This window comes from Rhinichthys klamathensis, unplaced genomic scaffold, assembly GCF_029890125.1.
Source record: "Rhinichthys klamathensis goyatoka isolate OS25496 unplaced genomic scaffold, OSU_Roscu_1.1 h1tg000191l_1, whole genome shotgun sequence".
Classification (NCBI taxonomy): Eukaryota; Metazoa; Chordata; class Actinopteri; order Cypriniformes; family Leuciscidae; genus Rhinichthys; species Rhinichthys klamathensis.
Window position 1 is genome coordinate 3438101 of NW_026606717.1, and position 15236 is coordinate 3453336.

At 37.5% G+C, this 15236-nt stretch overlaps 2 protein-coding genes across 2 annotated transcripts; one reads left to right on the plus strand and one right to left on the minus strand.

The window, feature by feature from the left end:
• The first annotated feature begins 269 nt into the window (after positions 1 to 269).
• LOC130095399 (myozenin-2) lies at positions 270 to 3430 on the plus strand. The gene is made up of 5 exons (XM_056262137.1): positions 270 to 354; positions 976 to 1130; positions 2137 to 2299; positions 2398 to 2581; positions 3187 to 3430. Exons 1-5 carry the CDS (start codon positions 285 to 287, stop codon positions 3368 to 3370), a joined length of 756 nt encoding a protein of 251 aa, XP_056118112.1. The 5' UTR covers positions 270 to 284; the 3' UTR covers positions 3371 to 3430.
• A 102-nt stretch (positions 3431 to 3532) lies between these two features.
• On the minus strand, positions 3533 to 13167 carry rbm22 (RNA binding motif protein 22). Its single transcript, XM_056262132.1, has 11 exons — positions 13055 to 13167; positions 12396 to 12449; positions 12260 to 12289; positions 11885 to 12017; positions 9091 to 9191; positions 8776 to 8948; positions 8319 to 8519; positions 5399 to 5563; positions 5230 to 5312; positions 4303 to 4434; positions 3533 to 4197 (listed from the first exon to the last, which is right to left on the minus strand). The coding sequence occupies exons 1-11, from the start codon at positions 13106 to 13108 to the stop codon at positions 4049 to 4051; spliced, it is 1275 nt and encodes a 424-aa protein (XP_056118107.1). The 5' UTR covers positions 13109 to 13167; the 3' UTR covers positions 3533 to 4048.
• Between the last annotated feature and the right edge of the window lie 2069 nt (positions 13168 to 15236).

The following is a 15236-nucleotide window of genomic DNA, read 5'->3' on the forward strand; positions in this document are numbered from 1 at the left end:
CAAGCGTTTCTACCTCGGGACAGCATACATCATAGACTGGCATCAGAGCAAAAACAGGATTTTAAAATTGGTAAGTTTTGCTATAATGAGAGGATTCGTTTGTTCCGTGATCTATGCGACTCAGTTTAAACAAGAGTTTTCAGGCATGATTTGAGATCAAAGGAGTACATATGAATATCACAATGAAAGGATAAAAATCAGATTCATTTTAGTGGGGAAGAATCTCAAAATAAATGATTCTTCTGGGCTGATTTTATTGAAGACTGGACACTATTAATATCATCATGCCTGTGCCATACACTGACGTATCTAAGGAGAAAGATCAACAGGAGCTGTGCTCGGACACAGATGGAGGTAAGATACATCAGAAGCAAGAAAAAAACAAAAGCGGAGTTTCTTCAAACAGCATGCCTCAATCTCATCTCAATGGATATGATTGATTCAATGAAAGTAGCTTGAAAGCAACAGCACTATGACGTGTGGGAAAAGAATCAAAACAGTAAAGTGAAAACGGAGCCAAATTTTCACTTTCTTCTCTGGCATGTCTCAACTGCTTTGACTCGGTTCCCAAAACAGTAAGGGTGTTTGTAATGTAATTTGACAGCCGGAGACTAAATGCTTTACTCCAAGAGATCATGACTCATCCACGCCTGATTGGGAAAGATCTGAACCCTCTTAAACATTACAGGACAAACAGCAGGCTGAGGTTACACCCAGACGCCTGTGTCAAATTTAATGATTTAATCAGCCGCACATATTGTGCTCATGCTTGGAGATACTTTTGCTGACATTAAGTATGAATGATTTCACAGTATTAAAGCAAACCTCTGAATGTCTATGAAAAATAACCTTTTTCATTAACATTTAAATGTGATGTAATTACTAGTTTATAACATTCTAATGTGGTTTCATAACGGATCGTAGTTCTGTGATTAATATAACATGCGTTTCAATATATCTGTGCATGTAAATCAGCATGTCTGAACCTGGGAAAGAAGATCAGTGTTCCTCAGGATCTGATGATGGAGGAGCTCAATCTACTGTCAAACAGAGGATCCATAATGTTTCACGAGAGACTCAAAAGAGTGGAGAGATTCACCTTGGAGAATATAGCAAACAGACACATCAATGTAAGATATCTTACTGTGTTCACAAGGTTAAAGTCAACATGAAATCAGAATGGGCCCTATTTACTTAAAGGAATATTCCTGGTTCAATACGGTTTACATTTATGAACTTGGTCCCAATGTTAACCAATAGTCAAATAGCTATGTTATTATTTGAGTGTAATGTGAATAATCAAATATTATTTCTATGCGGAATAACTTTAAGATTGCGGCAATAATAACAAATAATATATTTGAATAAATCATGTTACATTTGGGACCATCTTGAGGGTGACCTACAGCCTCCACGTCAAAAAGCCTCCTTAAAATTTTCAGGAGGAAACTCCACAATCAACTGCAAACTCACATTTAGGTCCGGCTCCATTCTGGTATGCAATGCCCACTTTTCATGATCCAATCAATCCCTTATGGAGAAAATCACACCCTGCCCCATTTTCTTCTCATTGAATATCCAGTTTCACTCAGAATTGCGAGAGTTTAACTTTACAGAAGTAAAATGTGTTGTGAAAACTATTTGAATGTGAGACCAGGGGTGTCCAATCCTGCTCCTGGAGGGCCAACTTCCTGAAGAGTTTATCTCCAACCTGCTGCCTGGACGTTTCTAGTCGCCCTGAAGACTTTGATTAGCTAGTTTAGGAGTTTAAACCGTTAAGACATAACAGGATTGGAGACCCTGAGGTAAACTTAAGATGTTTACAAAGGTAAACCAACTAGGAAATAACTGGAGGACCACCTTCCAGGAGCATTTAGCTCTAGCCCCAACTAAACACACCAGAACCAGTTAATCAATGTCTTCAGGATGACTAGAAACTTCAAGGCAGCAGGTGTTTTGGAGCTAAACTCCTCAGGCCCTCCAGGAGAAAGTATTAGACACCCCTGAGGTAACTATTAATCCCATACTCATAAAAATAAAGGACCCTAAAAGAGGGTTCTAAAACCCTCTTTTAGAAACTTTATTTTTAAGAATGAGGTTCAGAAATAATGGATGATGTTTTAACACTATACCTAGCACTTAGAGGCAAGCCTTCAAGGTCAGAAAGACAAACAAGGAGAGAAAGGCGGCGAGTACTTCACCTCTGAAATCTACATCACCCAGCCTGGAAAAAATAACCTGGTCACCGCACTCAAGAGCACAGTCGCTAAGAAAGGAAACCCAAGCTTGCTTGCACCTGGTAAATACATGACCAATGTGTATCTTTAATTCTGTACGAGTATATCGAGTTCAATGGTGTACCCAAAGTCAAGGGAAACACACATTTCTTTCACACAGGTTATGGGGGGCACCTGAAAGAGGTTCCTCCTGAAAAGTTCAATGTCACTGTGATCCCCAAGTCTTACCATACTCCCTGGGAGGAAAAGCCCATTGACAGAGAAAAACTTTTGGCTACTATAAGTACCAGCCTTCCTGAACCACCTTACAAACTCACCCCAGCCAACTACAAATGCTTCAACAGGTACCCATTGTAACCCATTGAACCCATTAAGCACAACTACTGGCATCCTCATTAGTAAATTCAGCATTAAGTAAATTAAAGTAAAACTTTGTTTTATTTACTTTCTAAACATAGGTTTCTGGTCTTATTGTAAATGCTTCACATAATAATAATAATAATAAAAAAATCGGTTATGTAATCTTTGATGAATGTTTTGCTGATGTCACAAGCTACTGAATAATGTTAACATAGCTAGTTAGCTATATTTTCCAGTTGAAAATAGTTTCATTTGGCCATAAGATTATGGAAGTAAAATGGGTTTCAAACAGCAATAGAGTGCAAAAGTGTCTGCCCACTTTTTTAATTGCCTTGGTTTTGAAAGTATTTCTCCCAATAATTCCCCCCTGCCAAAGGTATCTTTAAAAAGTCTTTAAGAGTTATAAGCCATATGAACCAAACCAACCAGCTATGTGGAGAATCACAACATAAAAACTTTTATTTACAGCTAAAGTAGAAATCGGACAAAAAGGCAAAGGTACAAGACTGTGCACTTAATGGCTTCTTAGCATGTCCACTCGTCTGTTAAGAAAAATCGGATAATTTTGAATAATAATTGTTCTTTACAGAGCTCCTACACCGTTTGGTGGGACAGCAGGTACGGCGAGGACTCTGCCGCTACCTGGCTTTGAGATGCTGCAGGCTCACACAGAGCCACACCTAACCTGGGACAGGATGTGCCACCGGCCCAATTTCAACCGTACGCCACGGGGCTGGAGAACCCAGTACGTTATAGAGTCTCCGGATTTGTGAATCTGGTGAATTTTGTCAAAATATAAGTGAGGACTACGTTTCTGAGGGATGCTTAAGACGCCACTGTGAATTGTGAGCTGAGCCATCAAATACCAATTTAACGTTTACATACATTACCTGTTATTATGCTATGATACGGTTTACGTAAACATTCACACAGTATTTCAAAATGTGAAGCATCTTTAATGTAAGCACAAACAGACAGCTGTACATTAAAAAAAGTCTTAAAAACAATTCGGGATGATACACTTCATTCTTTATATTTAGACGACAAGAAATGGACACTAGTGGGAACTGTAATATGAACAATGGAATATTCTAGAGGTGTAGGACAATACAGTGTCAAAAACAAAAATGGAGATGTCAGGCATTTGAAATAGTCAATAGTGCCCCCATTTGGTAATTGTTGGTCACTGCAACCAATTCTTTGCCATTTGGCCCTAGAAAAGGCATCTCTGTTTCATCACGGGTCATTATAAAATAAAAGCTTAAAAAGAAAAGTTTTTCTCTCATGGTTTAAATTCTAATGTTTTCAGTATGCATTTGCATTCCATCTTACTCACTTGCTCTGAAAATGAGTGACATAAACATTCCAAAAAATGAGAGCAGAGATGACATCACTCTGGGTTCAGTTGTTCAGTGGACCTCACTGAACAGTGAGGTAAGCTGTATGACTATCTAGGGGCCTCCATGGCGACTTGCATGAGCGCCCATCCGCTGAGGATCCTGGGATGGGTAGTGGACCTGTCCAGGGGGCCTCATGCCCATTGGCGGAGGCATTGAAGGGGCCATGGGATCCATGGTGTGGAACATAGGAGGACCAAAACCTGGAGAGAACAGATGAGGTTAATGGGGATAAGTGAAGCGCTTCATCTTGGATTACTAACAGGCCAAAAAACGAGGAAGGGGGAAGTGAGTGGGGCGAAGCTTACCAGGTGGTGGGGGCATGGCAACCCCAGGTGGAGGAGGAAGTCCCAGGTTCATGACAGCAGGGGAGCTGGTTGGAGGCAGGTTGAAGTAATTGGTGGAGGCATCTTCGTCAGATACAGGGGGTGGAGGAAGAGCTATTGAAAAGATATTTGACAAAGGAAAAATTCACACACTGCTTCAACTTAAGCAATATAGAGTGGCCCCCAATTTATTTAGGAATAATCTTAAAGTACAATTTAATTTACTAGAGTGACAAGTCAATCTATATATATATATATATATATATATATATATATATATATATATATATATATATATATATATATATATATATATATATATATAAAATATATATATATATAATAAAATACATACTGTTCAACAATGAATAAATTTTAAAATAATTTAAATAAAGCAGTACATTTAATCTTAGTTTTATTTTAATTACTAAATCATCACTTTAAATTTAATTTACTAGTGTGACAGGTCAAGCTCCAAAATAAATAAAATAAATACATAAATAATTTAAAAGCAATCAATACAATTCACAATAAGTAAATAAAAATAAATGAATTAAAAAAATACATTTTATCAGTATTAATATTAAATTATCATTGTATTTAATTTACTAGTGAAAGGTCTAAATACAAAAAATAATAATAATGATTTAAAAGCAATCCATTCAATTCATCAAATAAATGGATAAAAATAAAATACATTTATAAGCAGTGCATTTAATCATACTTTTATTTTTAATTTATTATTAAATTATTGTACATTTATATAATTTACTAGTGTGACTGACAGGTCAAGCTCCAAAAATAAATAAAATAAATGAATTAATACCATGCATACATTTCAGTCAGAACCACTGACATAAACTCATATTATTTTACTAAAACATATGCATGAGAGACTTTGGCACATACCACCAGGGAGCCCTGGCACTGGTTCCAGACGGATTCCACTCTCCGTCACCCCATCCTTCTCTTTCCCTCGAGCCGCCTGTGACCTAAACGACACACAGCAACATTCAGTACCGCCACCACATACATGAGTCTGGGTGATTTTCAGGTTATTGCACAATCAGTCACCGACCTGCCCCATTTAACATTGAGCCGGCGTCCATTAATGATGAGTTTATTAAAGGACTTCTCTGCAGCCGTCTCTGCGGCCTGCCGTGTGGCGAACTGGATGAAAGCACACTGCTGCCTTTGAACAATGGTGATGGTACGAATCTCCCCAAACTGGTAGAAGTGATTCCTTTGTGGGAAAAAAGAAAACTGGAATCTTTAATCAAGAAATGACACAGAAGAGAAAAAGGATAGGATTTTTTGGCCTCAACATAATATAAAATAAAACAGCACATTAGTAAAATAATAATACTCTTTAAAATGGTTCCTAAATAAATTACATTTTGTTAAATTCCCCCTGTGGTGAAAATCAAGCTTTTGTTGCAAATTGCAATGTTGTTAATATCTCTATGTGGTGTTTTTAATGTGCTTTAAAGGGTCATGAAACCCTAAACCAAATTTTCTGAGATTTTATCAGAGGTATGTGTGTTGAACACCATTGAAGACAATGTTCGCATCTGTTAGATTTAATAGTTGGGTGAAAATGGTTAAATTTTAGTTTCTTTCCGCTATTTTCGTCTTCCGGGTTTAAAATCTTCATCGCAGGCTGTGACGTGGCAGAGCACAGTATAGTGCGTTGATGACTCATCGGTGTCTCATAATTATTAATGAGACTGAGTTTTCATATCCTATGAGAAGACACTGTCTCTTAATTATTCATGACACCACGTGGATCTTTCCAGTGACATGTCAAACTGTGATATCGCGTAGTAGATGAGAGAGGCAATAATGGGACGCAAGTGTTTGTTTTTGTGGTGCAAAAGTCCAATTGGGTTGAATGTGTTTCCCCGCGATGCTGCCCGGGCTAGACTCTGGCTCTGGGCGGTTGGTTTTCCATCAACCACGGACACATCTAAACGTGTGTGTGCCGCAAACATTTTTGAGCTTCGAGAATTGGAGAATGGTGGACTTCGCCTTGTTGATAACCAATGCAGGTTGCGTCTTGCGAGTGATGCGGTACCAAGTCCCGAGGACTTTTCTATCCCTTCAGAAGTGTGTGTGTGTGTGTGTGTGTGTCTAAAATGAGAAGTCATCCACCTCCACAGAGCCATCTTTATTATGGGGGTTCAGGGGGCGCGTAGATCTAGGCTATGCACGGAACGTTTTTTTAAACGGAAAATTAATAATTTTCAAATATATAGTGTCTATAAACAACTATATATTTTATAATGACATTATAATTATACATGTAGCCTACATTAATATGTTCTCAATAGAGTTACGATTACTGTAGGCTAATATAGCAGGGCATTCAGTTACTTTTGAAAGGACAATAATAAAGTGTCGTATTTAATAAGACTTTAACTTTGCCAGCTATAAAAAAAACCTAGCATTACCACTGCTTTTAGTGACAGTCGATATGCATGGGATACTGGCGATGACAGTGATGGCCTTACCCTTCTCACAGCCATCCACGCCCATTTAAGTTGCATTTTTCAAAAAGATTGTGAGCTAGACTTGAGCTGAAAGAGGGGGGTTTCATGACCCTTTAAGACAAACCATGTGCAAATTCATTCAAAGTCAACACCATTGCTGAGAATTTTCTCCTTAAAACTGCAAAAAAAAAAAAAAAAAATCACATCAACGAGTGGATCTTTGAGCTGGTGCGAGTGAGTGGAGGCGGGGCTCATTTGCATATTCATAGAACCGAGTATACTAAATTAGGCAAGAGTGTAGAGTTACATTCAAGCTATTTTAAGGCAAGACGAATTTTTGTTTTTCAAGGAAAAAACATTTAAATATGTAATTTTGGTGATCAAAGAAGTTTTTAGGAATAAAATTATTGACTACATTAGGACTTTAATTATTTTACAATTATCCATGCAGCTTTAGATTGATCATGTGAGACACTAAATTAAAAATTCATGGTAACACTATTTTGATGGTCCCTTGTGAACATTCTGTTGACTAAGTAACTTTGCAACTACATGTCAATGAACTCTCATTAGAGTATTGGAAGACTGTCTGCTGAATATCTGCTAACTCTTTATTGTGATGCTCCTCCAACAGACATTATACTGACTATAAGTAACTTTGCAAGAACATGTCAACCTATTCTACTAACCCGAATCCTACCAGTCTGCTTGAAATCTACTAACGATCTAATGAGAGTTAGTAGACATGTATGTGCAACACTAATTATAGTCAACAGAATGTGTTAAAGGGACCATCAGAATAAAGTCAAATTAAATTCATTAAAGGTTCTCTAAGCGATCCTGGGTGACGTCACTTCTTGTTGACGTTCGAACTATTGTCAAACAAAACGGAGGCTAGCTAGACCCTCCCTCCTCCTCATCCGCACACTAACCCCCCAAACCACACCCCCAAACCCTTCTTGTCGGTCATTGGCTGGAACAGTTTGTTATGTTTTGGGGAGCGGGTCGCTGCAGTTTGTTTTTGGTGCTGTTTGTGAAGCATGGGCTGTCTACAGAGATCGCGTTTCTTTACAGTGTGTTCAGGGGACAGGCAGCCAGCGGATAGTGAGGAGATGTTTGCTGTATGTGACAAAAAATGTTTTGGCCTAAAAAACACATGACATCGCTTAGAGCACCTTTAACTAATAAAGGCAAAAGAAATATCATTAAAAACTTGAAAGGGAGACCAGTTACAGGATACTTTCTGTTTGCCGATTAAGATTGCAATTTATTTTACAGACCTGTTCCCCATGTACATCCTACGTACTTATCATAATATTTGCAATAATTGGGTAACAACTAGGTACTGTCCCTGGACCTACCTCTAAACCTAACCTTAACCCATGTGGTTACCTTATATTACCAGTACTTTCTTAGGCAAGTACACGTACTGTAAAATAAAAAAAGCCCATGTGCAAGTTGCGTGTCAACTAACCAAATATAGCTTTAAGAGCTCTAAAGTGCACTTACCTGAGCTCAGAATCAGTAACGTTTTCTCCCAGCCCCCCAATATACAGCGTGGTGATGGACTTGTCCTCAGGTACGTCCAGTCTGGGCATAGTGGAGGCCCGCTTCAAGAGTTTATCAGCCACAGGATCATTAATGCCATAGTAACGGTCCTTAATGTTCTGATCAGCCAGCGGGTCATCTGGATCGGTGGGCTTTTCATGCCTGTGATATCAAAGCAATGCATTTCATCACAAATGTAATCAAAATTCATAATTGCTAATACATAATTCACACCTTAAGCATATTTCATTAAAAAGCCACTCGAAAAAAAATGGACGCGTTTATCAAGCAAGCAATCTGATCCAAAAGACATGAAGCAAAATGAAAATCATGACCACCAACACTGGGTGTTTTCCAACAATGGAGAGTTTTGGGTCATCATTTTACACTGATAAAAGACTGGTAAGGGGTTGCTCACCTGTACGGACACTCTTCCCCTCTCTTACACTCCCCTTTCACCCAAAAGGAACAGATGTGAGGTCTGTTCCTCTTGTAGTACGGTGTGGTACGAGCCAGTTTCAGCAGCATATCGCTGCTGCTCGGTGCCTTCCCAAGCAGCCCCACGGGTCTCGTGCCATCAGAGTTAGCGATCTACACACCCAAACATTACAATTATTTGACCCACAGACACTAATAAGTATTTTCATTCACTATGCCATGTTATCATGTGGAAATCCTTAAAGATTTCTTTGATGTGCCAATGCAGACAGACGTCACAAAACACAAAATTTACCTCTCTCTCCATATTCTGAGTGTAATACTCCTTATTCACGTCCGATCTCGGTACTTCATCTTTAACGGACAGCCCAGTGTCACGAACCTGAATGGGCAAGCCTGTCCAAAGCAGAAAAATTATCTTTATTATTTAGGAATCTTTACAATACTATAATTATGATATTAAAATTCTAAATTGACTTTTTATCTCAATGACTTTTAAGCTTTAACTTCAACTTTAAGTCATTATGTAGATTTTTTTTTTTTTAAGTGATCATTTCGACTATGACTTAGCATGTCATAATTTCAACTTGCCAGAGCGTGACTTTTTTCTTATGTGGAAACATCACTAAAAGTTCACAATGTGCAATGTCAAGCAAACAGCAAAAGGTATAAAAGATATACTAAAGATTAGGGGTGTAACGGTACACAAAAATCACGGTTCGGTACGTACCTCGGTTTTAAAGTCACGGTTCGGTACGTTTTCGATACACCAAAAAGTAAGAAATGCCAGAGAAATTTCCTATTTGTTAAAAGAAAAAATATTTTTTAAATAAGTGAGTTTTCCTACATCTTGAAACTTTCAGGTTTATAAATGGGGGTCATCTTTAAAGGATGAACAAATAATGTTTTGGTCATCACATTAAAAATAACATTTAAATATATGAAGAGTTCAGATGCAAAAGGCAAGCCATTTGAAATTTTCTTCTAGAATGATCATTTTTATCAAGCTTGTATATTTAAGTTCAGTAATTTCACTTAAATGGCAATGAAGATTACCTATTAATTGTCATTTGAGTGAAATTACTGAACTTAAATATACAAGCTTCATAAAAATGATCATTCTAGAAGAAAATTTCAAATGGCTTTTGCATCTGAACTCTTCATATATTTATATATATAATATTTGAGTTTTGAAGTGCTGGAAAAAGATGTGTGAAGTAGCCTACTTGAAAGCATTTCACTATTCCAGCCAAACTGGTTACAGTTATGGTGAATGTTGCTGGTCTGTGGACGTAAAGTATTACTAGTTCATTCACGGCGCAATATTTCTCCTGGTGTCCACGTCAGCGCTGTTTGATCTGATAGAGATCTACGGTTAATAACGGAGAAATGTGAATGCTTCTCACTAGATCTCGCAGCGATGTTATTACTTCAGTGGCGAATTCAAATGTTTTCTTCACTGGATCTCTTAGCGCTGTGTTGTAACAGTGTCGCTTGATCGAGATCGGCTCGCGCTGCACAGATGTTGCTGGTCCGAACTGATAAACGATCCGTGAAGCACAATGAGTAGCGCAGTTTCGTTCCGTTTTCTTTGCGCTTGCCATTTGATGTTGTGGTGGTCACGCCAGCGCGAATTTTGGCGGCAGGAAAAATGGTCCATGGAATCGTTCGGTTTGTATGCGTACCGAACCGGAAGCCTCGAACCGAAACGGTTCAATACGAATACATGTACCGTTACACCCCTACTAAAGATATAGCAATTTGTCAACTAGTGTTGTCAAAAATATATTTTTCGATACACATCAATTCTAAATATTTGAAATGGTTTCAGTTTTCCTAAGTATAACAGCTGTGCCTCCTCACTAGCTATGTTTCCATCCACCTATTTTTATGCTAATTTTGGTATATTATTAAAAAAGAAGTTGGATGGAAATGCCAAGATGCGCATAAATTCTAAAAATGTGCATAAACAAAACATACGCGCTTTACGTACGGACATATTTTTTATCCGATAAAAATGACATGCGCATAAACTATGATGGAAACACATCTACCGAGTAAATCCCTCGATGTGCAACGAAAACTCACATGACTTTGCCTAAACGGTGGATGTGATTGGATAACTTGGACTTCATGGCACAGCATCTCAAATGTTGGTTCGATTATTCTGAAATGCTTGAGCCAAACTCTGTCATCGAAATGATTTGGTATAATGACCTCCCAGAAATGTCTCGCATGATTGCGTTCTTAAACAAAAGGCATCCAATTCAAGATAACATGACAGCGTTTATTGGTTTTTGTCTCTGAGACACAAGTCCTTTATGATGTAGGAAAATTAAGCCACAATGACTTCCCTCGATTGTAGCAACTTACATTTTTATTACAGATAATTAGCGGTTATCTTGTTTTTGTTCTCTTGAACACATGGAATAGAAACGCTGCTCTATTCACAATTGTTTTACACGGTATTCCAACTTTGAATGGAAACATAGTTACTGTGATAACACGCATGTAGTTTTACATGCACTTGGAAACACAACATTCACCAGTGAACGAGCCTTTAATGTTGTGGCAACTTTTCGAAGCAGTATCAAATGGTATTGAACATCGATTTTTTAGCGGTAGTGTAAGGCAAGTTAGAATGTCCTGCATTTTGATAACATTAAAGGAATAGTTCACTTAAAAATGAGTATTCTGTCATCATTTACTCACCCTCAAGTTGTTTCAAACCTGTATGAATTTCTTTCTTCTGCTGAACACAAAGGAATATATTTCGAAGAATATGGGTAAACAGAGAGTTGATGGACCCCATTGACTTTCGTAGTAGGGAAAAAATACAATGGAAGTCAATGGGGTACATCAAATGTTTAGTTACCGACATTCTTCAAAATAACTTATTTTGTGTTCAGCAGAAGAAAGAAATTCATACAAGTTTGAAACAACTTGAGGGTGAGTAAATGATGACAGAATACTCATTTTTAAGTGAACTATTCCTTTAATGTCAACATAATTTTACTAACAGATATTTATATATCCACAGTATAGCCACAAATTAGCTGAAATTCTAAACCATAACAGTTCTGCATTACCATATTCCAGATCCAGGAGGCAGGTCTGACAGACATTCTTCATTTTACTGCAGGTCTGACACACTTCTGTCTTCTTAAAGCGCATCCTGACTCCGGGACACCAGCGGAACACCGTGAACGGACGCGCACAGATCTAGAGGATAGGAAAAAGAGAATATAACAACATGCTGCACTTTCAAATTGTGGGGCAAAAAATATAGAGCATTGTTTTTCAAGACCTTTTTTTAGGGATTTTTGACTAATAATTTAAGCGATTACTGGACTGAGTTTCTACTTGTATTTGAATTAATATTAGTAAATAGAAACGTTCTGAGATGACTGGGAACACTGTCAGGAGCACATTTAGCCTTTTTGTGAGGATGAAAGCAGCAGTACCTTGCACTCCTTGCCAAATTTCTCTTTGGTCTGTTAAAAGAAATACATGTACAAAGTGAAAATGTGTTTAAATACAAACTAACACAACTATCATATACTAATAATTAACACATGAAACTGCTCTAACTCTACTTACCATGCGGATATAAGGGTTTTCTCCCAAGCATGTTTGACAGAGGATGGGAAAATCCTGTTCAAATAAGTACAAATCAACAATTAGATAAATAAACATAAGTTTTGAACTACTGTTATTATTATATACATATACACACACAACCATAGTTCAAAACAAAGTGCATCCAATATAGGATTTAATTGTAAACGTTATGAGCCAACAATATCACTATTATACATGCACGTTTATAATTAAAAATAATTACTTAACTGTTATTGGTGTTACTGTTATATAAACTCTTTTGTTTACAGGACACTTTTCATTTTTCGCGAATATAATAAGGCTTTCTCGTCATTTTAATTTCAATGAGAGGTTTATTTGCGTCTATACAATGAAGATCAGTTACAATACAGTGACAGGAGAGAGGATGTTCACACTATTCTGTTAGCAAATACCGGTGATTCGTTGACGGTTTACAGTAAATGAATATAAAAAACATTTTGACTATCGATAAGAATGGGGTTTCATTAACGTTAGCCAAAAGCTAAGACACTAAGTTACTACAGAAGGGGATCCTATTAGGAAAGGCTTTAATTTGGCGAGCTCAAAATAAAGAACGTAAATGCACCAGTCGCAACATGTAATACTTCTTCAAACTTATTAAAAAATTTTATACTCACCGAATCCTCCCAGTTTTGCCTGTTGTAAGTGTTGGATCCTAACGACGTCGCCATTGCTACAGGCTAGCGCGAACGGAATTTTTACCTACAATGCTTTGCGTCTATAGGGCTGGGAAAGAATCGCAGCGCCACCTAAAGTCATGGAGGAATGTATACATTTCTCCTCCTGGAGAGAAGACTACTGGTTCTGGATGGGAAAATTCAGCATACGATTTTATGATTTTTGTAGGTTGCATAAACATAGTCATATGTTAAAACAAACAGTGTCTTGAGTTCTAGTATGACCCACTAGCAGTCAGTCAGGGGCAGTCAGTCTTACTTTTCGGTATCAGATTAGGCCAATGTTTCTATGTAACTGATTTTTAATATATATTTTTTTAATGTCTAACTTGTAAGACTAGTCTTAGAGGTTTATGCAACCGGTTTCACGGACAGGGTTTAGATTAAGCCAGGATTATTTAGGATTTAGATAAATTAGGACATTTAAGTAGTTTTTATAAATGTGCCTAAGAAAAAAACATTGGTTGTGCATCCTGAGGCAAAACAATGTCAGTGACAAGTTTAAAATATGCCAGTGCAAGTTACTTTCAGTTAAAAAAGCTCAAACATGCATTTTAGTCTGGAACTAGGTTCAAGCCTTGTCTGTGAAACCAGACATTCTTCTGAAACCTTCCCCGAAACAAACCCTCACTTTGACCGTGCCAATTTACACAACGTCTTTGGAATATCAGATACAATATTAAATTATGCAAACAAACGTAATCAAGTAATCAACAAATGTGACATGACCTAGGATGTACAAAGGAATGCAGGATGAGCAATGGCATAATAACCAGTCTAATGTCATTACAGCCCCTTAGACCATTAGTGTCAAAGCATTGAAGGCCATGTGATGTAAAACACTGGAGCTTATAAATAAAGAGTGACTGAGATTGTGTAGAACGACTCTCCACTAAATGATAAATGCATAATGACAAGGTCTGTCAGGCTTATACTTTTGATGTTAAAAGGCATTAATATTTGAGATAAATCTAAGTTTGGATGGCATGTGTGTAATTGTGCACTATATGAGTATGGAGAAGCTTTATCTACAACAAGAAATCTATCTATCTATCTATCTATCTATCTATCTATCTATCTATCTATCTATCTATCTATCTATCTATCTATCTATCTATCTATCTATCTATCTATCTCGAAACTGGATTTTTGACAATTAAAGGGTTCACCCAAAAATGAAAATGTTATTAATTACTCACCCTCATATTGTTCCAAACCCATACGACTTTTGTTCATCTTCGGTATACAAATTAAGATATTTTTGATGAAATCTGTGTGATTTCTGTCTCTCCATTGACAGCTATAAGCAACTTAAAATTTGATGCTTCAAAAAGTTCATAAAGAGATTGTAAAACTAATCCATATAAATTGAGCGGTTTAGTTCAAATTTTCTGAAGACACTCGATCGCTTTATATAATGAACAGATTGAATTGAGGCTTTTATTAACATTTAAACATTGATCAACGAACATAAACTGAAGCTCAACCGAACCTGCTTGACGCACGCACGAGAACAAACCTCATTGGTTCTTGCTGAAGCTCAAACGTGCTGCATGAGCTTGAGTTGATGAATGTTTATGTGAATAAAAGACTAAAAACAATCTGTTCATCTTTATAAAGCGATTGAATCTCTTCGGAAAAATTTGGACTAAACCGCTCAATTCATATGGATACGGTTTGCGATCTCTTTAAGAACTTTTTGAATCGTCAAAGTGGTAGTTGCGTAGGCGGACAATGGAGGGACAGAAATCTCTGATTTCTGGTTTGAAACTGTCATGGCATGTAATTGAACACATAGCTTACAAAACAAGTTTGATACGGTTCGTAAGAAATAGATTAAATGCACAAAGATCAAATAACTATGTGCATTAATTATCCACCATATTCACCGTTAATCTTCATCAAAGAGGTTAAATAATAAAGTCTGATTGTATCCCTCTACGTTGCTGCCCACTAGCGGCGAGTGTGTGCGCAGTAGCCTGTGGAGATTGAGTGAGCCCAGTGTGTGTGCAAGGGACAGTCAGGCTCGAGGCTCGAGTTCTGGTGGGTTCAGCCCAGCAGAGACACACCGCTCACTCTGTGCTCGGACAGGGACACTTGACTCTCCCTAAGGCTTACATGA

Coding starts and splice junctions, on each gene's coding strand:
- LOC130095399 (XM_056262137.1), top strand. CDS start 285: ATGCCTGTGCCATACACTGACGTATCTAAGGAGAAAGATCAACAGGAG. Junction 1,131..2,136: donor TAGCAAACAGACACATCAAT/GTAAGATATCTT, acceptor CACTATACCTAG/CACTTAGAGGCAAGCCTTCA. Junction 2,300..2,397: donor CCCAAGCTTGCTTGCACCTG/GTAAATACATGA, acceptor TCTTTCACACAG/GTTATGGGGGGCACCTGAAA.
- rbm22 (XM_056262132.1), bottom strand. CDS start 13,108: ATGGCGACGTCGTTAGGATCCAACACTTACAACAGGCAAAACTGGGAG. Junction 8,520..8,775: donor GGGGAAGAGTGTCCGTACAG/GTGAGCAACCCC, acceptor TTGATATCACAG/GCATGAAAAGCCCACCGATC. Junction 4,198..4,302: donor TGCCATGCCCCCACCACCTG/GTAAGCTTCGCC, acceptor TGTTCTCTCCAG/GTTTTGGTCCTCCTATGTTC.